The 26065-nt window shown below is 41.8% G+C and overlaps 1 protein-coding gene across 1 annotated transcript in view; it reads right to left on the bottom strand.

Moving 5' to 3' along the window:
* LOC133343833 (DNA mismatch repair protein Msh3-like) overlaps positions 1–26065 on the bottom strand; it is a 70383-nt gene that overhangs the window by 4126 nt on the left and 40192 nt on the right. Inside the window, 8 exon segments of the mRNA XM_061553734.1 lie at positions 106–283; positions 1654–1693; positions 1695–1775; positions 3533–3719; positions 12542–12699; positions 13141–13255; positions 17587–17694; positions 21291–21407. Coding sequence (XP_061409718.1) covers positions 106–283; positions 1654–1693; positions 1695–1775; positions 3533–3719; positions 12542–12699; positions 13141–13255; positions 17587–17694; positions 21291–21407 — 984 coding nt within the window.

The raw sequence follows: 26065 nt of genomic DNA on the forward strand, positions 1-26065 counted from the left end.
GCCTAGGCCGCAAATCAAACTCAGGTCACTAAGTTCATAGCGCAGTGCTGAAACACTGTTCCACAATTTTCCCGAGTTACTGGGCGATGCGTTTGAAAATCCCACCGTTTCATGTTGATGTGAGCCTCCAGCTCCCTGGATTTCTGAGCGGCAGTGTGCAACACCTGCTCAGGGATGGCAGCCAACCGCGCGACGTTGAGGCCGTAACTCCGAGCGGCTGGCCCTGCTGTAAGCTGATACAAGAAGGTCACCGACTCCAGCCTCTCTCCGTCTTCCCCTTGCACTAGCACATCACACAATGCACAATTTGCCTCGAGCAGAAATGGAAGGTCGAGTTTAAAAATAAATAAATACATTCATGCAACGCACTAGTCAACACCCTCTGGTCTCTAAAATGCCAGCGCTCGGTTTCCAGCGAGATGAATCTGTAATTTACCCAATTAGCGGCAATGAGGTGCCTGGCTGACCGCCGTTTCACTTTGACCAATATGTCACGACGCTTGAGGCAACCGTCAAGCAGGTGCGCGGGCATGATGTCAAGAATGCACAATGCATCAGCGATGTTTGCACAATACGCTTTTTCAACTGTGCCAGCTTTATAATCCGGCTCCTGCCGCCTCAGGTCCATCTGATAAATCGCAAGCTGTTATGACACTGTCACTGATTAGCAACATAGTTACTTTGTGGTAACACCACGTGTTTTTTCTATTTGTTTACACCTAGCCCATTATAAGTGCACAGCAACCTTTTCAGAGGAATAGTTTAGAGAGTATTCACGCCAGCGCCAAATCTGTCGGATCATGACGAACAGTGCACTGGACACACAGGTAATTTCTCTGCTTCGTGATTTAATTACCGAATGTGAGATGTAATTGTATAATTACCTAAAACAGGGTTTCAATCTATTAAAATTAGGCTCTTAATTGTATCCATACATAAGCTCAAGTTATCTATTTTAAAACCAGGTGATAAGTCAAGAGACCAGGACAGAGTCTCATTTGCAAGAGTGACCTGGGGCATGAGTCAGCTAGTAGGAAGCACTGATTGCTGTGTAATTTGCCAATTGAGTAATTTACAGGTAATGCTGGCACAAATTATTTTGAATGACTACAGGGCATCGATGGCGTGCGCTGTGAAGCAGACTGTGCGTATTGTGGTTATTACACCCACAGTAATAACCAGGGCGGCCGCTGGATTAGAACCGTGAACCTCTGCAACAAGCGACAAACACGCTTCTGCTAGGCGATATCACCGCCAAATAAAATACATACGAGATTGTGTACTCACGGACATTCATGCACTACACAATCCTGTGCACATATTGCAATGTCAACCAAGAAGATAATGGTAGTGCTTTCTCGAAGAAGGATAATTAATACTCTTTGGTTCTTTATGTATAGTCACGAAGGTATAAAATAAAAGAAATCACATTTCGGGCGCAACACAAGCGTCCGTCATCAGTTGGGACAACCACAGCAAGAAACAATTGCTGAAGTGGATAATTAATTAATTCATCAGCCAAATTCAACAATGAATGAAAACACATGTTTTGGTGCAACCATTATGCCAAAACTTCCTTTCTAAAAGACTTGGCCAACGATCACAAGGAGTAGCACACGAGAGCTCAGTGGATGCATTGCTCGATTTTCTTACCCGTCTCCTCGGGCTCACTGAGAAGAAAAGACATGTGGTAAGTTGCTGACAACGTCCGGGTTTAGCCTCTCCATTTCACACACAGGTGGGTAGTGTGTAACAAAGAGGGTCAAGCATTGCACCTGCCGGATGGAAGACAACAAAACAGACATGCCACAAAGCAGGTTTTTTAAAGATGCGTCAATTAATCAATGAAAATTAACTCTGATGCTCACTATACTTGGATTGTGCATGTCAGTATTGATTTGAGTAAAGTATACAGAAATGATATGCTCATGTTGTTGCATATAGCACAACATATAAATAACATACCATTTTAAACAGACAATAGAAATGAGACGGAACAATGTGGAACATGAGCCAAACATTACACGACAGGGCAAAAACGAGACAGAGAATTAATCCAAAGGGACAAAGCACATTTAGACACAACGCATACATGTAAACAGACAAAACACATTTGATACTTAGGTTGAATCGGGACCCAGAATTGTGGCAAGGCAAATGGGGTGTATCGATGAATGCTTACCGTTACCGTTTAGTCGACACTTAAATAACATTTTGAGCAGTGACACCTTTATCAGGCTGTGCTCCCTGATGAAAATTAGCTGATGATGTGTCAACTGTAAACTTAGCATTGGGGATAAAATTAAGTTCTTACTCATGATTGATTATACTGTGTAGCAAAAAAAAATTGTTCCTGGGTAGTAAGTGTTATTTCTAAATTGATTATGCCTCAAAAGTACAACACATGGCTATTATTCCCCACAAACTTTGCTTTTGTGACCAGGATACAAAAGCAAAGTTAATAATTCACTCCATTAATAATTAATGAATACCTGTGTTCCTCTATTTCCATAGCTCTTGACATTAACTCATTAAATTATGACAAAACATATTTATAAAATAACAATATAAGAGGGCAATCAAGATATCATTTTAAATGTTACCAATTTATCATACAGTTTAATCCAATATGCATTTAGGTATGTGTATAAACATGGTCATGGATTACTATTGAACACCAACTTAGGCTGTATATTCATAACTCTAGGCAATGCAAATGCTGACGTTATCATAATTGATAAGCACAAGGACTGTCACTTGCAGTGTTTAGTTATTGCAATTAAACGCAACTGCATGGAGTTAATTATTTACAATAAATATTATTTTAGCATAACTTTCATCCTTTCACTTAAAATTCACAACTGAGATGCACCCTACATGAAGAGCAACTATACAGTTGGCACTGTAATCATTACGGAGGTAAAACAACTCTTCTTAACGCTAGCCTACGCCAGTAACAATCTACACACATTACTCTAGATACTACTTTACATGAAAATAAATGATAATTGGTTTTTTACCCTTCTATCTGGCAACAAAACTGACACCTTTTTACAAGGAGTCATGTTTGAATAGACCGCAATACCTGCAGTCATAATACAAACAAAAGAACATAACTCTGATAATGTGCACTGATAATGTGCACTGTCCTTATCAGAGTTATGTTCTTTTGTTTGTATTATGACTGCAGGTATTGCGGTCTATGCAAACATGACTCCTTGTAAAAAGGTGTCAGTTTTGTTGCCAGATAGAAGGGTAAAAAACCAATTATCATATTTTTACTGGCAAATGAGGTTCCCATAGTGTAGATGAAAATAAATGTTTAATCCAATGAACGGCACAAGACGTTTTTTTTTTGTTACAGTGAACCGTCCAGATGGTACGACAGGGATGTAAACATAAAAAATGCAATTCACCAATAAAGCCACAATGGGCTACACTTGTAACCAGAGGGCATTAACTTCATTGCTCGTCAATTTATGGGGGGGGGGGGGGGGGGGGGGAGCTCGGGAGGTGTGCAGGAAATGCCGACCTCCTTGACGAAGTACTCCAGAGTGGCGTAAGCGATGGCAATCCCGTCGTGAGTGCTCGTGCCGCGGCCCAGCTCATCCAGGATCACGAGCGAGTGGCGCGTCGCTTTGCGGATAATCTCCGAAGCTTCGCTCAGCTCCTCCATGAAGGTGCTGCGGCCCTTGTAGATGTTGTCTGATGCGCCCATCCTGAACGCAGCGGGTTAGTGGCGGGGCACAGTGCAAGCCAATTAGAATCCACTGGCTGCACCAGTGAGATGTCCTGAAAAAGTGTTAATTGCATTCATCAACACACACTTTTTACGGCAATCACATTAAAAACAAAAACTGTCCTTGCTCCTTCAACACTGCTAGCTCCCCCAAATGATTACAATCCTTTTTATAAATGCAGGTGATTCCATAAGCACTTAATTGAATGCCCATATGCAATTTTCACTCTAAAATTGAGCTGTCTTTGATGTTTACAGCAGCTTAATAAAATGCTCATAAAATAATTGTAACTATACATCATACAATCCATTCATGTTTCCCGAATACAAATGAATGCAAAAATTTATTAAAATAGCTGCCTCTAGACAGCATATATGTATATTTCTCTTTGGAAATATATTTGATGTAAGAAAATCCAATATAGCCAAATACAAAACCTGACCACAACTTGCATGAAGAGTCATTTGAATGAATGTCTGATATATGGAATGCACGATACTGTTTGTCTTAAATGCAGTAGTTGAAAACATATCCACAGACGTCGCCCCAGAAAGCTAAAGAGGCATCACGAGGACACGATTCTTGCTATGATGGGAGGAGGAGGGGGTCCCTCTTTCCTGAGGATACAATTCTGTCAAGTGAAACCCAAGCTCTGTTTTGATAGCTGCGCGGCCTCCTGTGAATATTTCGATTCCGTCAATGTACCGGGCACAATCCTGTTGCAGCAATACAGATAACATGTCCTTCATACTCATAGATCAGTGGGAATGGGTGAATGGAAACTTTTAAGAGACAATCCCACTCAACAGTCTTAGGGGTTAATTACGAATGTAATGGATTCTAAGATTTCCGTATATTTATTCATAAAAGAAAGTGAATGTGATTTTTTTTTTACATCATCAAATGCTATTTTACATAAGTATCTTGAAATTGTCTTTCTTCACTGGTAGGGCATATATCCAGAAATGCTCAATTGACTAAAGAGTGTAATCAGCCAAGCATTTAATTTTCCTTGTTAATCAAATTAAATACAAAAGTTGCTAGTTTTTTTGTTGAATTCGTATGTGAAACAAGTTTTTTTTTCTGGTATTACAGCCATTATTTTGTTTCAAGTTCATAATGAAATTGAATAACTTATAACTCAAAATGCAGCCAGAGACAAAGGCAGATCTGTGAGAAAGTCAAACAAAAACACCCCAATATACCAGAGTCCAGTAGGTCATGGGAACTGCAAGACGTTGTGCCCAGAACAAATAAACATTATTGACAAAGTTAAAAATACATCTGTGCAAGGACTGCATCTGCCAGGCTGGAATCTCTCCATGGGTGCCCTGTCAGTCTAAAGAGGCATTTAATAACTGCCAAATTGTCATGTGTACAAAGCAAGTCAAGATGCAGTCTTCATTCCAGTATTATACTGCATTGATAAGGGCGCCATGGTGTCGAGATGTTAACTACCTCGCCTGGTATGGAGGTCGGGTGCTCAATTCTGCTCCGAATGCCTGTATAATTGGAGTTCGCATATTCTCCATGTGGTCGTGTTTTTTTTTCTCCTGTCCTCCAGTTTTTACTTCCACATATTTAGAAACATGCAATTAGAGTATTTGGCTGCTATATATTTCGACATAAGCCACTTCGTTGAGATATCATTTGTGGCCAGGTCACTTATGAAAAAAAGCTAATAACAAATTTGGCCTAACCTGGTAAAAAAAATTCTAGTTTTTCTATGTATGACAGGTTCATACTGAAATTTCCCAGTGTTCGCATTGTCAAGGAAGGTAAAGTATATACATGTAATTATAATGTCATTTCCAACAAATGGTAGAGAGAATGTCGGGTGTTTCATATTATTATCCATTTTTTCCCCCTTAAATCAACGTGTCGATTCGTGTCAAAGTAAAATATTTGTATCAACAGTTGGAAATAGAGTTAGCGTATATCTACCATGTAAATAACCATGGTATGTATATAGTAAATTCAAAAGTTATTGTGCAGTGGGTTTTATGGCGAAAAAATGATAAAAGTGGTCTGTTATCCCAGTTTGCTGTAAGGGCAAGTATTTCTGCTGTCGAAGACATTAATTACGGAACAAATGAGATCGTTAAAAGTCTGTGTGATTAGGCTTCCAAAATGGGTAGACATTAGTGTGTATCGCTAAATGTGGCTGGAATAATTGACGACTGCACGATTGTGCAAAACAACTACTAAGATCTTCTGTATGTAGCAATATGAAAAAAAGCATACCTTACTTAAAAAAAATAGAACGGATGAAGCATCATCACTTGATGAACATAGTGTAACATGTACAATGCTTTTAACAACTCTTGATGTCACGAAAAATTCAAGACAAATATTTACAAGGGACCTTGTCAGGTTTGGACAATAGGTTTCATTTAATTAATGTTTTCCAGAGAAGGTCAGCTGGCTCAGCAACCAGAGCACTTAGTTGCCACTGTTGGAATCCTGGGCCTGAGTCCAGGATTCGGCTGCTAATGATGAACAAGCATCTCTCGAAGCTAGCATGTTGAGATGGTAGTGTCTGGCAAATGTGTGTGGTGAAGATCAGCTTGCTGTCCTGCAAAGTGATACCCACCTCACTAACCCAGAAGATCACCATGGACCTCACAGAGTTCAGAGGCTTCTTCCCTGCCTTTTACTAAGATAGCCCAATACAAGCATGCATCTATGCACCAGTCACATGCTGGGATGCAGCCTCCCCCCTTCATATGGGCTCCAGGCAGAACACATAACTATCAGAAGAAAAATGATGAAGCTTTCACCACATCCAAGACATGCAGCCTTCTCGATTTGATAGAAAGGGCTTTGGACAGAAAGAGGGGAGAGCAATCTCCCAATTTACATGAATAGAGGCCACCTTTGACAGAAACCCAGGGAAGGTCCACAATACCATTTAATCCTTTCCTAAACACACGGGGCACCGAAGCTTGAAATCCCCCCACACATCAGGCAGATGTTACAGTGACCAGGAAAACCGTTTTGAGCTATGGATGTCACCGAATAATGGCTAAAAAGGCAGTGGCTAAAATGGTGCAGCCATGCCAAAACTAAAATCCCAGAGCCACACAAACAGAGAAGAGCTGGGCCTAGAAATCTATTGTACTGATATCAGCTGGTGCAGGGACCACATGTGCAGATATGCCCCTAGGGCCCTAATATTGTACGAATGTGAAAGAACATCGCAAACGTTTAATTTATAGATTTTTGATTGTGTGCTGGCCACTGAATTGTGTACAAGATGGTAAGGAATGTGCCTATGGCTGCATATAACAAAATTTAATGAAGACTACTAAACAGAGCATATATTTCCAATTACACTCTTGTATACAAACTCCTGTGGTTCCAATTAAACTCAGTCCCAAATGTTTAGCAAAAATAATGGAAGAAAAATATATGAAGACAACAGATTGGGCCAAACATTTTTTAAGCCATCTGCAATAACAAACCCAGGGCTGGATTTGAGAGCCAGATTTCATAAATCTTCAAGCAGCTTCAAGTGTTACATATCCCTTCAGGGAACTCCCAGACAATTATCAAATCAGACCATTTACATTGATAGTCCACTGCAAGGGAAGAAACATAAGCCTCATGACAGTTGCAATGATTTCAATACATTACATGCACTTCACGATGAGAGATTAACCCCAAAAGCTACCTCTTATAAGCCTGATAATTGATATCCCTGATTTAGTGGGGCATGAATGTAGTGTGAATGTAAGGATAACAAAAATGTCAATCATTGCACTGGATGTGGTGGCCATTCTCTGCATGCATGCCGTTAAATGTAAGTTCGTTATTTTGGTAATCATGTGGAGATATTATTCATCTCCGAGGTGTCGCGTATAATAGAAAAACATGTCTTTTTCACATTCAAATTTCTATGAGATACTTTAATACACAATTTGCAGTGATGCCCCCTGCATTATAACAATAATGCCATCCTCCATATCAAACGGCAAAATTAGATGCATTATAAAATTACAGCGAACTATTAAATATGTGGATTATAACATTACTGCAGCATCATTGCAGTCTTCCCCTAATAATGTAACAATAATAATACAAATAAAATTATGCACACTATATTAAGCGTGACTTAGGCATCTTCATTGGAAAAAATATTGGACAATGCATGACCCACCTTTGAGTCGAGTACTTCTATTTGCAGTATCTAAGTCTCACAAGCAAACACTGCTTAAAAGCAGCATGCTTGTACGCTGCGTATGTATGAATTAGCCAATACAACGTACATGTGGCTCACAGTGATCACAGTGTTTCTTATGAAATGCAAGTGTTAAAATAACACCACCCTTGAATTCCCATGTAAAAAAATCAGGAAGGCTCGCTTTCAAACCGCATGCAAGCTGTGCACACATTTTTTCTTTTCTCCTTTTTCTGGCAGGGCTCAGGGTTCTCAAAGCCAGGGGATGCAGCGTTTGATAAATTATTCTGAAAATATTTCTTGCGCGTGGCACTTACCATACTAAACAGGCGTAATAAAACGGAAGACGTTGATTGTGAGCAACCAATTTGGCCATGCTTAACTACTTCATTTGAATGTCTGTATTAATGTACTATTGCTAAACGAATGGTTAGGCTTTTTGTACTTATTTACGTAACAATTACGACGGCACTGCAAAATCCCTAGAGAAGCATGTTGCATGTACTACGATCCTGCAAGGCAAATTTATATGCTGCACAGCAAATTTGTATCCTGTGTTGACAACTTGTGGACACTTTTCTGGCTTCTAAAATGCAAAATAATCTCAATCATTATAAGTCCCAAATGCATCTGAATGAAAATTACTTTGTGACAATACATTTCTCAAACAAATTAATCTACGCAAATTAAATATCTTAACAACCCAAAGCATGAATAAAAATTAACAGGTAAGAATACATGGCTTGTGGATGCTCATGAAAAATAGTTTTAATCTACACTGGCTTTATTTTCCAGACTTAATAAAATAAACACTTATTTTGCTAACAGTACATTTTATTGATGAATGTGTTTTTTTTTATGTTGTTGCATCATTTTAACAGCCCACATGATTAAGGTTTTAACATTAACTACACATTTCATTGGTGTGTATTATTTTCACTGAACGTGGAAAGATGAGAACAGGCTTTATTTTCAATCTCACCACGTGGGACATTGCTGCCCACAGGGCCTTGCACACATACAGCATTGATGATCTGCAAAAGTGGCAGTTTTCAAACTTTGATTAACACAGACATGACAACCAAAACTGTGTTATTTTTATACACTGCAGACAGCTATTACTTCCTCAACAATTACATAGCGGTGGTATTGAACTCAATCTGATCTCAAATATATGCTGTTCTTGCATCCCATTAAGCCACATTACACGCAAGTGGATTTTCCACAAGTCTACCGCACGTCTAAGCTTTGCATGAATGTACCTGTAATGTGTGCATACGTGCTATACATTTATATATAAAAGGGAAATTTGTGAATATGTGCGTCTGTTCAAAATGTTTAGTGTACTTCCCAACATGCAACAAACTTGAAATTTGCCATGTGGGTACTTTCCAGACTGTACACCATGCAATAATTATACAAATAGACTTTTGTATTTGTTTTTTGGGGGGGGGGGTGCAATAATGCATATATTTTTCACGCAAGTGAGCGGTGACGTCACATCTGTCATGCCACCCGCATGCGGCAGCGCTACACAGTGTGCCTGCTGACGTCACGCATCCCCCCCCCCCCCGAACCCTCCGCGTCGGCCATGTATCCCGCACAAATGCGCGGGGGGGGGGGGGAAATAGGTAACAAATTTTAATTTGCCATGTGGCTAGCTCCCATACTGTACACAATGTAAAACGTATAAAAATAGACTTTTACATTTTGGGGGGGGGGATGACCATGAAGTGTGTGGCGAGAATCGATATCTGGTGATCATTTGTGGTATCGATTACACGGGAATAGGCCGATTCTAAAGAATTTACAACCTTCGATTCCTTTGCGCGATCTAAAGAATTGAATCTTGGCGCGTGAGCGTAATGATCAAAGTTTTTTTTTCATTTGTATATGTTATGTTTTTAAGTTTTGAGAAGTTTTTAAATAAATTTTTCCCCCGGGCAATGCCGGGTGCTTCCCGCTAGTTAGGTATATAATATATTGATTCGTTGATATAAAAATAGATTCTTATGTTCATGATTATACTGCTACAGGTGCTGCATCCACCACGTTTAAAAATATTAGATTCTTGAATTTAATTGTAACCCCAAATCGTGACAATTCATGAAATCGCGAGGGGGTGGGATCATTATAGTCATCCCTTGTTACTCAAATAAATATACGGAATGTCGCTATAAATAACCTAATTAATTAGGGAACGAATTTGATATACGTTACGTTAAATTCGCATTTTAAGAATTCTGATTGTCTAAAAATGTACCGTTTTGGGGGGAAACATTCAAACAATGCACGGTCTGTCATTTGTTCTCGCATGAGGGTTTGCGTCGCGCACTTTTAACACTTTACTGATTTCCCGTGCTCTTTGTGGTGCCCAAGCTTGGGTCGTTTTGGTTCAGTTCTTTGTGTTGATAACGCCTGGTACTGCACTGTGCAGGATTTTTCACTTTTTTTAATGTTGTAATTTCACTAAAAGTAAGTCAAGATGCCTGGAAAGAGGCCACTTAGTCCATGTGAAATCAGAAGTGCAAAACGAGACCGTAAGTACTGAACAGTATTTTTTTTACTTGATTTATGTTTTCCTATAAAAGGCATCTCCAATTATATGATGTAAGTCAAAGGGAAAATCGGGCACGATAAACGGAATTTCGTTTTACGAACTTCCGTACATCGAGGGATGCCTGTATTCCTTTTATGTATGCCCGCTTATATGCGAATGCACATGTTAAGGAATACATGCAGAGTAAAATGTGCATACGATGGTCATCATAAACAACCGTGTACAGTATGCAGGGTTCTAAATTAACAACAAGTCACATGGCACATGAGACTTTAAATTCGTTTCAAATTCCAAGATATCTAAAATTAGTAATGCGAATCCCCGGGAATTTTTAGGATACTGACACGTGTGCACACCATTTTCATCACACGCTCAAGAGGTATTCATTCGAAATATCGGCACAGCTCCAGGCTGAATGATGTCATGACCTAAATGTGGTAAGACTCGCTTTGTACATTATTAATAAGGCTGGCCGTAAATTATGAATGAGTTTAATCGGTGAGGAATTTAAATAGGAATATAAGGTGATTAATGAAATGCACAGACATAGAGATTTGTGGTTGAACCCTTAGGTCAAAACAGATGGGGTTCACTTAAAACCCACACGGCCCTTACTCTGAACTTAAGTAAGAATGCAAAGAGGCAATCTATTTTAGTAGGCAGGTGCCATTGTTAAAAACAAGTTTTCACTTTATAAAAACAGTAAAATAAAAAAATTGGACAAATGTATAAAACACCTAGTAATACCACAATCACAACTCTACCAAGGCATTAAAAGCAGCTTAAAAGAAGACTTAGTACAAGAGTAGACTGCACAAATGTTTGTGTAGGCCAAGAATGAAAACTGAAAAAATATAACAAAGTTTTAAAGCATGTTCTTTATACGAACATATTTTGCATTTTTTGGTAATCCTTTCTTATAAACTTGCAGAACAGAATATACTAATAAGGGAAATAAGCTGCTATTTTCCTATGGGCTATATAATTTCACCATCAAAGCTTTTCATGTGAAAAAGAGCATGCATTATCAGGGTTCCGATCCTTGATGGTAAACTTTCTTGGCGAACTTATAACCTTGGAAATGTTTGTGTTCTATGTATTTTATACGTTAGCCACACGAGTTTAATGGCTTAGTTAATAGTAAAGAGCCAGCACATCAACATTACAAGACGAGCATCTTGAAATATGCTATTAGCAACCTTCACTTGGTACACACCCAAGCAAGCACTCACAGCTACATGAGTGTTCACATTCTAGATTTGAAGCTTTCGTGACTGCAAGGATTCATACTCTTAGGTTTTTCAGTAAAGTCACGTAGGTAAAAAATAATAATAAAATAAAATAATAATAAATCACGACGTTTCGGAGGCAACACAAGTCTCCGTCTTCAGTTGGGACCGTCACATGCACGTATGCACATGAGTATTCTTAGTTCGTGCACACCGCTTATTATTCTGAAAATAAATGTGCAGAGCATTAAATGCTTTTTGTTTTCATGCAGATATACATGGCAGCGCCTCGCTGTCACCACTCTATGCAAGCTTGAGCAGAGATTTAAACATGCAAGCATGCATGTCTGTGTATGCATCATGACAGTTGACCTTAGCCTGTTATAAGAATCCTTTCCCTCTGATAACTCAAGGTTTCACTTCATGTCTGGCATTCATGCCTGTGGTTTCCCCTCTTAATGCTTAAAGGCTTTGGTGCTGCCATTAATTGCAGCGCCATGTACACCTATCTTGAAATTCAGATTATTCTGATGAATTTAAATACAATGGGTCAATTCTTTTTATGACATATATAGGCCGTGAAGCATTCCTTCACTGATTTTTAGGTTGTAAAGTGATGAATCTGAGATAAGCCAGGGACAAACATGACATTAATAATGTCAATGCACGTCACTCAACACCAGCACTGTTCCTTTAAATCAAAATCTGAACTCAAAGGTAGCAAACACACCGTCTCTGAATTTTAACTGTTTTTTTAAATCCAACAGAGAATTTAGTATTATTTGTGTGGGTATACCATGTTTGTGTAGTTGCTGCTTCTGGGCTCACTCACCTGGTGTGAATTGCATGGAGACTGCTCAGCTTGGCATGGCTCGCTGGAACAAAGGAGCCCATCTGGGCCATGACAGCGATGAGGGCGACCTGCCGGATGTACGAGCTTTTGCCACCCATGTTTGGGCCCGTGATTATCATGGCTCGCTCTCCGTCAGCCTGCCAACGGACCAGAGGAAGTGGCACTCAGCAAGCAGGGCACGCAATCGATCGCTGCCACGGGCACTCAATGATATCCTCACAAAATCCACACGCCTTGTAAAAATACACTCCTCCCGCACATGTGGCTGCCGATGACAATCAATCTTTTCCTTCCTCCATGAGCGGTTGCCACATGAAAGTCATGCTGCATTAGCCATTTGGCCAAGGGACAACAACAGACTATATTTCGCAGAAACCGTTTTCGGCATAAGTAGCAACCGCATGAAGCTCACACTTAGTACACTTTTAAGTATTATTTTGCTCAGTTGCACAATTGATATAGATGTGCTCCTAATAACTCACTTTGAATGGACAAAAGCAAAGGCTTATTCTTTTACTCTCCCTTTAAACAACACCGCAATGCTAAAGAGCCATCTGTTCACATACACGGTCACTCACATCGAGGTGTGTGCTGTTGGGCACATATTGATTCTGGTCACCCAAGAGCAGCTCCACTACAGGGTGACGGCCATCTTCGATGACAATCAGACTCTTCTCCACGACAAACTCGGGCCTGATGCCGAGAGAACAAGATTAATAACAACAAAAATGTATGATGCATCACAATCAAGATAGTGAAATTCTAGTATAACTTTCTGACACGGTGATTTTATACATTTCCATTTACAAATCTGTTTATGATAATTTAATGCAGGACAACAAATACAGTTTGAGAATGTAACAGCATGGTAAAATGTACATTCATGAGCCTTTTAACATTTTATAAGATTTTATAAGAGTGTTAATGTATGAGCTCTGTCTGCAACGGGGGGGGGGGGGGGCATGATAACTCTTGTAAAGAAGATCTGTATATTAAATGAATTGCACTTAATATTAAACTTGTGTGTCAATTAGGGACTGACTGTAAAGAAAACTGGGCAAATTGATCAACAGGTTGCCTAAAGCTTGGAGATAATTAGGTTTCCAATTCTGACTTGCATTACACATTTTAAATCATTACTGGAATGCATATTCACGATTTATATTTCTTATTTGTAATATTATCACTCCGAACATCAATGCTCTGTTGCAAGACTATGATTAGTGCAAAGGAAATATATTATATTATCTGATATGATTTTCTATTATCTCAATCTTTGAGCATTTTGGTTGATACTATTATTGGGTTTCAAACTCGGCTATTCTGAATTGATTAAAATTACAACAATATGTTCAAACGAAACACATTGTTGTGACATTTACAGTTTAGGCAAAAACAAACGGCAATAACACCCATCAATTTAAAACAACATCGAAAATCACAAATATATATAAAATTGTGGGCAAAAAATTTGATACCCGCAAAAACACATTCGGTAACCAAATGGTCCAAGGCCACTGTATCATATACAGTGGCAATGTTTAGGCTTCCACATATATTCCATGCAGAAAATACACCATTTGCGTAAAATAATATGTTCACAATTGCAACTACTCATAATCTCCCGAATGACGAGACAATTCTGAACAAACCGAAAACAGCAGTCGATGTAATGGAAAGAGAAAGAATATGAAGGTGTTGGCAATAAAATAATTGCATCATAGCCATAGAAAATGAAACACTTCCAAAATAAATATATTGCAAAGCTGTGCAGCCATTTTACCTTTTGCAACACAACATTTAATTTGTCACATTCCATTTTGTGCTAGAGTGACACAGTGTTTTGTAGCTGTTTTGTAAACGTTCAAGGTAGCATTACATTAGGATTTTTTTTTATCTTCAGCAATTACACGGCTTGCAGCTGTGACAATGCAGGCAGTGCACTATGGAAAGCAAATTAAGATCCTCTGTCAGCAGCCCTAACCAGCACAGAATAGCCAAACGATCACAGGTTGCAAGAGTTAAAATGGGGAGAAAAAAGTTACGTATGGAAATGACAGTGTGCAATGGTGAAGGAATAGACTAAGACCTTTAGCTGACCAGATATCATCCCCAGGGATAACAACTGCCCCTTTGCTGTACAGAAATAGTGCTCAAAAAATCTATTCCAAAACTGATTTGATGATTCACAGGTCTGACAGAAAACTTATATCAGAATAAGCCAACATGTTGAGACAGCAGTAAGCTGTTCCAGCAGATGTAGATAGGTACGATTGGATTATTTCAGATGTTGAGAAACAAATCAATTCAGACATTTAAACTGTTAGATTTTTTAAAATACATTTATAATAGTTAGGTATGCATTAAAACATGTTGGCTATCCCTCCATAAACACTGTTGTGCTGAAAAGGACACAGTAATTGCTAGTTCGTGCTGGTGTGCAACACAGAACAGGCAACACTTTAGAAACAAAGCTACAATTGCTTTTTCAATTCCAAACACAAATAACTGCCAACCCAGAGGAGAGAGGCCAACCCGGGCATGGGGAAACCATCCACGCCACCATTACCAACTGGTGACTGGCAACCACGTAATCATCCCCGTGATCGGAAGCATGAGACCCGCATCCGTAGCTTGTCTTGGGATATCGCCAGTTCAGCGAACCGGTACCTCCTACTCCAGTACTAGTCACCACAAGCACCATTGGCTGGTCCTGTCGAAACTTGCCTAGGACCCAGGGGAGGGATGAAAATGGGATAGAGGACGAAGAACCATGTGCACTCTTGAAAGTATCTTCTTTGATGCTTGGCTCTCACTCTGCTTCAGAAAGAATGCGGTCTCCTTTCCTTAAGCAGCTTTGGTGTACATCACCTGAGCCACAGGCACAGCTTCGACTCTGAACACACCTTCTCTCTTGAAAAGGAAGCCCACCAGAGCACTTTTTTGTGTCGGCAGCTGTGGCGGAATTCCTCCGCCATAGAATTCTGTAGCGGATGACTAACCCAGACATGGAGTTGCTTTTCAGGACACGTGTTCAACACCCAGGTCCACATGGCTTGCTGCTGTCAAAACCAGTTCTAAGAAGTACTGGCGGATAAAAGTTAGTGTGTCCCTGGGCAGCTTAAACCTCTTCAGGGAGGACTTCTTAGAGCTTAACCAAATAATACGTTTAAACAGCTCTGGCAATAACATCCCAGATACACCATATGAGTCTACTTTCATTCTCTCTCCAGAACATTGTCGAGCACATCGTGGAGGTGTCACAGTCCATGTGGAGGCATGCCTGGTTTACTGCGCAGGACTTTGTGTACTGTGGTAGCCCCCCACATGGAGGTTACATCAAACTTGGATCTCCTTACCAACCATGATTCTGTGGTGTGAGAATTCCATTCTTGACCAGGGGCACTTGGCCAGTTTGCAGAAAGCCCTCGCTGGGGCCTCTAACATCCTCCTTTGTACACAGAAAGTGATGTCTATTACAGGAATGGGTGTAGCTGAAGCCAGGCAGGTCCTTGTTTAGCTGCTTGGGCTCCTCCCTCTCAACTAGCTGTAGCAATAAAGCTTGAAGAGAACAGTACTCATCTCCGTCTTACTCCGGTCCTTCTCCGGCAACTAAGTTTCGAACACCGCTGTGTACAGGGCCTGAACCGTATTGAGGCCTTTGAGTGAGGGGGAGGTGGTTGCTGATGGGGGGAGACTCTTCAGAGTCCTGCTCCGAGGCCAGTGTCTCCAAGTTCTAGGAATCATAGGCCACATTCTCATCCTCCTTGTGTACGTGTAAGACCATGCCCCCTTTTGGTGAGGAAGGGAGAGCAGCCAGAATTGCGAGGGCCTGCTGCCTAACAATGCTGTTTGAGACACAAGGCTGGGAACTGGCCCTTGGGCGGGATACGGCTTGGGTCTGTGTGGCTAAACCCCGAGGCTGAAATGTGAGCCGCACACAGCTCCCCATAACACACTGCAGTGCACATGCATAGGAGCCTGGGTCAAGTGCTTTTGATCACGGAGGCCATCATGTGGTGCCAGGTCGCTGAGTAACGCGAGTCTGTGATGGCGGTGTGCCCACCGTGGCTGATCGAATGCATGGGCACAATCCGTGGAGACAACGGCATGGACAGTTCTTCTGTGACCTGGCCAACCTCTCTCTTCTGGGCACCAGTTATTTGCTTGTGGAGGCACGTAAAAAAACATTTGTGGCTTTGTTACTCGACCATTTCTGCTTTCTGTGGTCGCATGCTGGCGCAATTAGAACTTACCATATTGTGGTGTCTGTGTGTTTAGCTCTATCAAGCCCTTATTCATATATGTTAAATGGATGAGAATGATATTTTGTGTATGTGTTTATTTTGTTTGTTTAATCAGACTGGGAAAGTCTAATTTGCAAGTGACTTGGGTTACCAAAATCAAAACAAATAAAAAGGAGAGCAATAAAAGATAGAAATTAGACCAAAAACCTAAAATGCTACAAAAATAAAATAAGCATTTATACAACCTACGATTAGACTCCATTTTGAATGTAAGTTAATTTGGTTTTATTCTGAATACTGACATTGAATTATGTACAATTACTTTCAGCATCTCTTTCAAAGGCTTAAGAATACCAATTAAATGTTATATTTGAGTTTGTTGTGTGTATATGCATTATTCATATAGTGAACTCATATAGTGTATAAGTATAGGTCTAAAAAGACAAAGACCCCTGAATAGCCATATATGACACTTGAATAAGTGCTGTTAGTGAGCACCTATGTGGTGTACCCAACAACCATGCCTTACCACCTTTGCCTCCACAGTGGTGACGTTTACACACCACACGAGGTATTTGTGTAAAAGTAGGGCCAAACTCATAGAGGCCCAGGATATAATTAAGATGTAATTTGCTATTGCAGTTATTCATGGCCGTGAATCGAATCTAGGATCTCACGGTACAATTCATGAACCGAATTCCTCACTAATATGCGCACACATATTTCAGCAAGCCATCTCGAATAGAAGAATGTGGAGACTATGGAAGACTCGCTCACCTGCAATAGCCGTCTCTGGATGCGATGGTGGCGAGTGAGAAGAGGCAATCGAGTGTGGCCAGCTGTGCCACGGCCGCACGGAAGTTATGGTAGTGCTCTCCAAACTGCCTGGGGGTGGCAACAGGAAGGGAGCAGCGCTGACCTCTCCTCCACAACATTTAAAAGTCCATTCTAGATTTGAAGCTTTCGTGACTGCAAGTATTCATATTCTTAGATTTTTTTCGGTAAAGTCACGTAGGTAAAAAAAAGAAAATTTAAATTAATAAAAGTAAAATAAAAATAAAATAAAAATCACGACGTTTCGGAGGCAACACAAGCTTCCGTCTTCAGGTGGAACCGTCACAGCACGCTTGCTGTATCAAGTAAATGAGAGATTCCAAGAGATACTACCCTGTATATATACTGCTTGAGGGGGGGGATGGGCCAGGAACGGCCCACTTTTTATTATTATGGTGAGGTGCGGCTTGAGACTAGTCTACATAACATAACAAAGGACTGAGACTTTACCGAAAAAAACCTAAGAATATTTAAAAGTCCAGTTCATGTCATTCATAGAGCACACGTTTCTGTCTAACTCTGATGGAAGGTTACTGTCAAAACGTGTTTATGCCACCCTGATTATACGCGTGTACAGTTTTGTGTAACGTCTGCGAGTGCAAATCTCAACTCGCTTAGCACAACTTCTGCACTCGTGTTTAGATGTTTCAACAAGGTGTACGCTTCATTTTAATATCTCGCTTAAAGAATATAAACTGTCCTTTCTGTATAGAAGTTTACAAAGTATTTAAGGCCAAATGCATGTTTTTCCAGGAGGATAATACATCTATGCGTGATTACTTGTATTCATTTTTTATATATCTGTATATTAAATAGTACAAGCACTCATAAATAAACCTACCTTTAACTTGGTACACGTGTTTCATTCTCAACATTTTAAGAACCATTCTTTGTCAAAATGAACACACACATGAATGTCATAAGAAGACAACTTAACATTATTGATTGAACAAAAGAAACCCCAGTGGTAAAACCAAAAAACATATGTAAGAAAATGAAATTTTAAACATTTTCTGCAACACTGCTCCACAAAATACAAGAGCGCAAATTGGGCACCATCTCATTAAACCCATGCTGTTACCTGCACACAGGCACGACTAGTTGAAGATAAACACGGTGGTTAAACCAACTCAGGAGTGTGGTGCTGCTCGGTCATGGCTACTTTGCGTCACGCACAAGTTGCTTCTAACTGATGGATGGGAAGCCAAGTGCTTGTCAAGGCAGCCTTGTCCACTTAATATTGTCCCCATCACAAACACGACTCGCATTCTCAATGCATAGTGGGAATCTTGAGATTACTGATGCAGGCTGGATGGCACAGCAGTTACAATAACATGAATTGAAAGAGAGAGAGGGCATCTCAACAACAATGATGCTCTTCGTAATTTCCGCAGGGTACCAATGCACTGCATCAACGCTTACGTGGTTTCCTGTCCCGTGCCACTAGGCTGTGCTGTAAACTATGCTATAAGAATAATAAAACAGGTGCAGTGGGTCCAACTGAGTCGCAGACGTTGTTCCTTTTAGAGGCAACACTTTTATTTGAAACACCGTAACACAAAGGGGTAACTGCTTCTTTGCCAGATTACAGCGAATTACTGCTACGAAGGGTCGATCCCTCACTCGGGTCTCCGACCACGTGGTTGCCTCGTAAGACAAAGAGCTTCAGCTTGAGACGTAGAGCTTCCCGCTTGTAGATGTTGAGCTTCCAGCTTGTGGAATGCAGCGACCCGACATAAGGCGGGACCCGCCTTATATCCCTCTCTGGTCGGGGCCGCTCCGCCCTCTCGATCCTTCTCAAGAGCTCTACGGGGTCAACCAGAGTGCCATGGCCCGGTGCAACCCTGCCCCTGGGCTGACACTCACCCTTCCCCCTCGGGGGAGCCTCCACCACACGCTGTGCGTGGTGCCCTCACTATCCCAGTGCTCGCCAAGCCCCACTATGGCTGGTACTACACACAGCCACCCACACGGTGCTGTCCCTGCTAGGGCTGGTACTACACACAGCCACCCACACGGCGCTGTCCCTGCTAGGGCTGGTACTACACACAGCCACCCACACGGCGCTGTCCCTGCTAGGGCTGGTACTACACACAGCCACCCACACGGTGCTGTCCCCCCTAGGGCTGGTGTTACACACAGCCACCCACACGGTGCTGTCCACGCTAGGGCTGGTACTACACACAGCCACCCACACGGTGCTGTCCCTGCTAGGGCTGGTACTACACACAGCCACCCACACGGTGCTGTCCCCCCTAGGGCTGGTGTTACACACAGCCACCCACACGGTGCTGTCCACGCTAGGGCTGGTACTACACACAGCCACCCACACGGCGCTGTCCCTGCTAGGGCTGGTACTACACACAGCCACCCACACGGTGCTGTCCCCCCTAGGGCTGGTGTTACACACAGCCACCCACACGGTGCTGTCCACGCTAGGGCTGGTACTACACACAGCCACCCACACGGCGCTGTCCCTGCTAGGGCTGGTACTACACACAGCCACCCACACGGTGCTGTCCCCCCTAGGGCTGGTGTTACACACAGCCACCCACACGGTGCTGTCCCTGCTAGGGCTGGTACTACACACAGCCACCCACACGGTGCTGTCCCCCCTAGGGCTGGTGTTACACACAGCCACCCACACGGTGCTGTCCCCCCTAGGGCTGGTGTTACACACAGCCACCCACACGGTGCTGTCCCTGCTAGGGCTGGTACTACACACAGCCACCCACACGGTGCTGTCCCCGCTATGGCTGGTACTACACACAGCCACCCACACGGGGCTGTCCCTGCTAGGGCTGGTGTTACACACAGCCACCCACACGGTGCTGTCCCTGCTAGGGCTGGTACTACACACAGCCACCCACGTGGTGCTGTCCCTGCTAGGGCTGGTGTTACACACAGCCACCCACACGGCGCTGTCCCCGCTAGGGCTGGTGTCACACACAGCCACCCACACGGTGCTGTCCCTGCTAGGGCTGATGTTACACACAGCCACCCACACGGTGTTGTCCCTGCTAGGGCTGGTACTACACACAGCCACCCACACGGTGCTGTCCCTGCTAGGGCTGGTACTACACACAGCCACCCACACGGCGCTGTCCCCGCTAGGGCTGGTGTTACACACAGCCACCCACACGGTGCTGTCCCTGCTAGGGCTGGTACTACACACAGCCACCCACACGGCGCTGTCCCTGCTAGGGCTGGTACTACACACAGCCACCCACGTGGTGCTGTCCCTCCTAGGGCTGGTACTACACACAGCCACCCACGTGGCGCTGTCGACGATGTAGGAACATCTAACGGCACGACCCTTCCGGGCCGGCACCGTACAGTGACATCCCCGATGTCACTACACATGCATAAAAAAATAAAGCGTTTTTACATCACGCCGTTCAACGAAACTGTATCTCACAACACTGCACAATGTGGAAAACACGTAGGTACGATGTTTTCAGTCAATTAATGGGTGTCTATACATGTGAGAGTAAACTGGAACACTCGGAGGAAATCAATGTGTGCGAGGGAGCAACTCCATCCATACAGTAGCAACAGATGACATTAGTCCACACTTTTCTGTACCGCTTTCTCCACATTACGCAACGGCTCAGGTGCGCTGCAGTGGCTGCTGATGCAGTACTCACGTGAGGAAACCCAGCCACTCGGCGTTGCTGTCGATTCGCAGTTTCTCCCGGAGCTGGCAAAGCTGCTTGAACTTCTGCACCACGAAAGGCGTATGGAACCGAGTCACCGCCTTTGTACTGTGTTCAGAAAAAGAAAAATATATATTACTAAAAAATATCAGTCAAAATATGTACGGCTCTGATATTGTAGGTGCGTACCTAGGCTTTGTGTCCAGAACTGTCCAATGCATGTGTAATGAGCGACTTCCGTGACACGTCGAGTAGAGGGTACTTCTTTATTACGCTCACTGGGCACAACACAGGCCAACACCTGGTCTTCTTCACACTGAGTATAACTCTAGGTATTAACACCTCTACTGGCTACACACACAGCCAATCACTCTGCGTGGCCCCATTGCCCTCAGTCGGCCACGCCTCTGGCTGGCGGCGTGACGATGACCGCGATGGAAACCACGCAGGAGATTTTCCACGTGGCCGGACAACGGAGAGATATGTCGGCGAGCAGCGACGCAGCCAGGACCCAAGACCCCACACACGAGCCCCGAGCCCTGGGTCCACGCTCCCTTATATCCCCCCAGGCGTGGCTAGGCCCCGCCTCCGGTCACGCCCTCTCGTGGAACCTTCGAGCAGGTTCCCGGAGTACCTCGGCTAACCCCACCTGTTACCTTTGCCCCAGATACACCTCTTTCTCTGATTGGTTGGTACTTAACCGTGCCCATACCCGTGATTCCCTTTCCGGCCCGCAGGTGTCACCCTGTCATTACACGTCTGAAAATTCGTTCATGAAAAAATATGCTAAAGTTATCGTTGAGGGCATCATTACAACTCCCGACTTACCGATGTCATTGTAACTTCTGACTGATGTGTTTGAATATGATATTGTCACTGGTCTGCTATGGTAGCTCTTAACTAGGGTTATACAGAACATATTCTTACCGTCTCACTACAAATCTTCACACTTGTCTTGACAGTCCAGAAAATAAGCGTACGGTGTGTATCTATCTATATTAGTTATTGCTTAGATTGCATCTTCCATGAACATAACACAAGACACTTTGCCTATATAATGCTTATCAAGGTAAAAGGGTCAAAGGTATGAGAGTTTATTTGGAGCTGTGCAGGAACTCAGAGGTAAGTTCGGAATCAGAATACTTATGAATACTGGATGAATCCGATGAGCTATAAAGTTCTTTTCCACATATGTCCAGTAGCTTGTTTACATGAAGTTGTTTATCGTGGAAATTAGATTCTTTAAAGTCGACATGCATTTTTAGTTTTAATTTAACCTGGGTGCCCATGTGGTATTTGGAAACATTAAGGCATAGCCTTATGAAGACAATGTATCATGTATTTTGAAAATGTTACGAATTGTAAACAACTTTGGAAAGGAGTGTACTCCAAAAAACAATGGCAGGGAGGTATCATTGTGGATCATTATAATTGCTTACATCTTAATAACCAAGACCTCAACCTCAGTGAGGATATGGTTTAATAGAATGGGGCTCCCTCTAAATAAGAGTCCTTGGTGAATTTCTTAATTCATATAATTCACTATATAAGGAAACATGTAGACAGAGTAAGGTGCACTTTCATTGTAGAAATAACATACTCATGTGGTGGACTGTATTCAGGAGTGCATTGCATTGTTACAACTGATAAAACCCAATATATAACTGATGCTCAAACAAAGACCCCCATTATAGCCCTTAACAGATTATTAAGGCAAGAGCTGTTAGCGAGCGCCTATGAAGGCCGGCACTCGGGTCGCCGAGTTCGTAGCGCAGCGTGCTAGCCACTGCACTATCGCTTCCCACTAACTGTGCTCATAATCCGTGACTCTCACGTTTATAAGATGTGTCATTTGAATAAAACATCCCCGAAACTTATTAGTTTTAACTCTTGATAATAAAGGGTAATTAAGTGACACAGCTGTGAAATTCTGAATTCCGAGTGGTTGTGCAATAATAACGTAATTACATTATACCTTGGGGATAGGGCCTTTATGGAAAGAAACACTTCAAATGCATTAATCCAATGTTAAGACTGTATTTGAAATGCGGTGATCTGGAATCCTCTGTGGGTTTTTTTTGAATTAAATCCTCAGCAAATGTCTATACTCACTATGGTATGGATATCGTCTAATAACTAATTATAAAAGCTGTGCACGCGGGCTGTCAAAGTCAAATATTATGCACTGCACCACCACACCCCACTTTGCACATTTCGTGCATTCGTGCACGAGCCTGACTTGGGAAATAGGTTTAGAAGAAATGGGAAAGAGCACAAAAAACCACCTTGACATTTACAGCACAGCGTAGCACACGGCACAGAACAATGGACGCTTATGGACAACCCAAACAGAACACACCATGAGGGTAGTATTACTGGCTGCAATAAGCAAATGGAAATGATACACGATACATTTTTTGAGCCAAGGAACATTTTCTACACATTCGAATTTAAAATACCAAAGGGAATCGTTTACTTGCAGGTAGCAGTGGTACATTTCCTTTTAGATATAAACGTACAGAAGGAGACACTCTTCAGATCACCTAGGTAATGCATCGATTGCCACCTGGTGTCAAAAGGTTATCACTTCTTTGATGCCTTTGAATTGCAACGTCACGCAAAACAATTCCTTAATAATTTATAATCAGATATATGCAAAAACAGTTACACTGCATGTTATTGTGAAATTGGGAATAAAATTACTCAATAACGATCAGCAAATACACATATACACTTGATGCCTGCCATAAGCTTTGCGTGTGCATATTTTAGAACACATTCTAATAAAACAAACAACATAGAGATGGAAATTATGAAAATCTGACGAATCAGGGTCATTGGAGATAAGACATATATATGTTTAAATAATTCCCAATATGCTAAAATCTAAATAAAGTGGGAAATTAATTCTAGATTTAAAATTATTGTATGAAATAGCTCTCTTCATACGCTACAGTAATTTTGCTGGAGCAGCCACACCTGGTGACGGATGCTTGTGTTGCTTCCGAAACGTCGTGATTTAATTTAGTTGTTTTATTTTTATTTTATTTTGGTTTTCACCTATGTGACTTTACCGAAAAAAACAAAGAGTAAAGTTGGAAATTATATAAGAAATAAAATTCAATGGGAAACCTATCCAACAATTTGAACACATTTTCTTATAACATACATTCTAATTTGTCAAGGCATATTCCTGCTCTAGCAGATGTTTTCTGGCAATACGCATGGCTAGAGACAATGTCAACAAATATCTGAACGCGTTGACAGCTTCCTTCCAGCTAGTTAGGCATGAATCAGTCCTCTACCAGGCTGTCGTTTTCTCTTAAATTAAGTACATTTGTGCATGCACCTGAATGCATCTGTGGCAAAGATAAATGCTTATGATTCAAGCCAAACACTAGCAGCCTGTGTTTACGCATATATGTACACATTATATACATGCACACACTTGTGCATTTATATATATTATATAATTAAATGAATCTAGGTTCATAAGGGATATATAAAAGTTTAGAGTATAGATGTTAAATATACAGCATGTATACAGCACAGAATATATATTTACACTGAATAATGATTTGATTTAGAGACAGCGCCTTATACGCAAAGGCGTCTTAGAGGGCTCTGCTTTGCATCTCAATTCAAACATTTGAAAGGGCACCCCCAGTGGCAGCTGTCACTGTGGGCTCAAAGTGACTCAGAATCTGGAGGAATTCGATGAGCTATGAAGCTCTTTTTCACAGGTGTTCAGAGAGGGAAGGTCAGAACGTTACAACAACACAAAATACAAAAACACGATAGGAGTGAAAAGTATAGGAAAGGTAAACAAACCACTTAAAACATACAGACAAATTAAACTAAACTATTTTTTTATCTTACCAGGTAAAGCCCACTGAGCTTTTCGCTTCTTTTTCAGAAGCGACCTGCCCACAAATGATTGCTCAACAAAGTGGCTAATCATGTGGAAATTTATAGCAGCAAAATAATCTAAATAACCTGGCCTGCAAATGGGCATTTTGTCTGTCAGCTGTGGGCAATTATTGCTATGCCCAATCCCAAATTGAGTCATTTGTAGGTACTTTTTGAATTTGAAAATGTGTATTCTTGACGCCTGCACACAATGACATCAGGGGGATCGTCAATGTCCACTGTGAAACAGACGGCGCGTAGTGTCATCGTGGTTATTACACCCACATATATAATCAGGGCAGCCGCTGGATTCGAACCGTGAACACGCTAATGTTGGATTTGAACAAGCGGCGAACGCGCTAATGATGGGCCACGTCACACTTATGAATAATATACTGCAAACATATCAGTGGATATCCTATTAAACAAAAACATATGACAAAGCACATAAATGTAAAAGTTACACCTCTAAATTCATAACACCTTACTAGAGGATGAATCAATCGTTGACCTTAGCTTGTAAACATTTATTTATTTAACATTTAAGCATTGTTTCGATTTTTATGTGTTGAGCAGTTTACACATACAGTATATGAATATATAAAAAGGATAATCATCTTGTAATCCCAAAATCCAAATCCCAGCACAGTGGAAAGGCCTGTTAATCTGGGGGAAAGGGTTGTGGTGGTGATTTCCAATGCCAGCTGTTAAACCTATCGCACGCCGCGTATAATGAAAGTTATAACTCTGGCGGTGTCTCTTGTGGTTTACGTAATGATGCCACAACGGTGGCCGAGTCACGGACGCGTCCTTTTGCCCATGAATTTGGTGGGGCATGCAGTGTCTCCCGACCCAAA

This window comes from Lethenteron reissneri, chromosome 18 (assembly GCF_015708825.2).
Source record: "Lethenteron reissneri isolate LAM-NWPU_2019-01 chromosome 18, ASM1570882v1, whole genome shotgun sequence".
NCBI lineage: Eukaryota > Metazoa > Chordata > Hyperoartia > Petromyzontiformes > Petromyzontidae > Lethenteron > Lethenteron reissneri.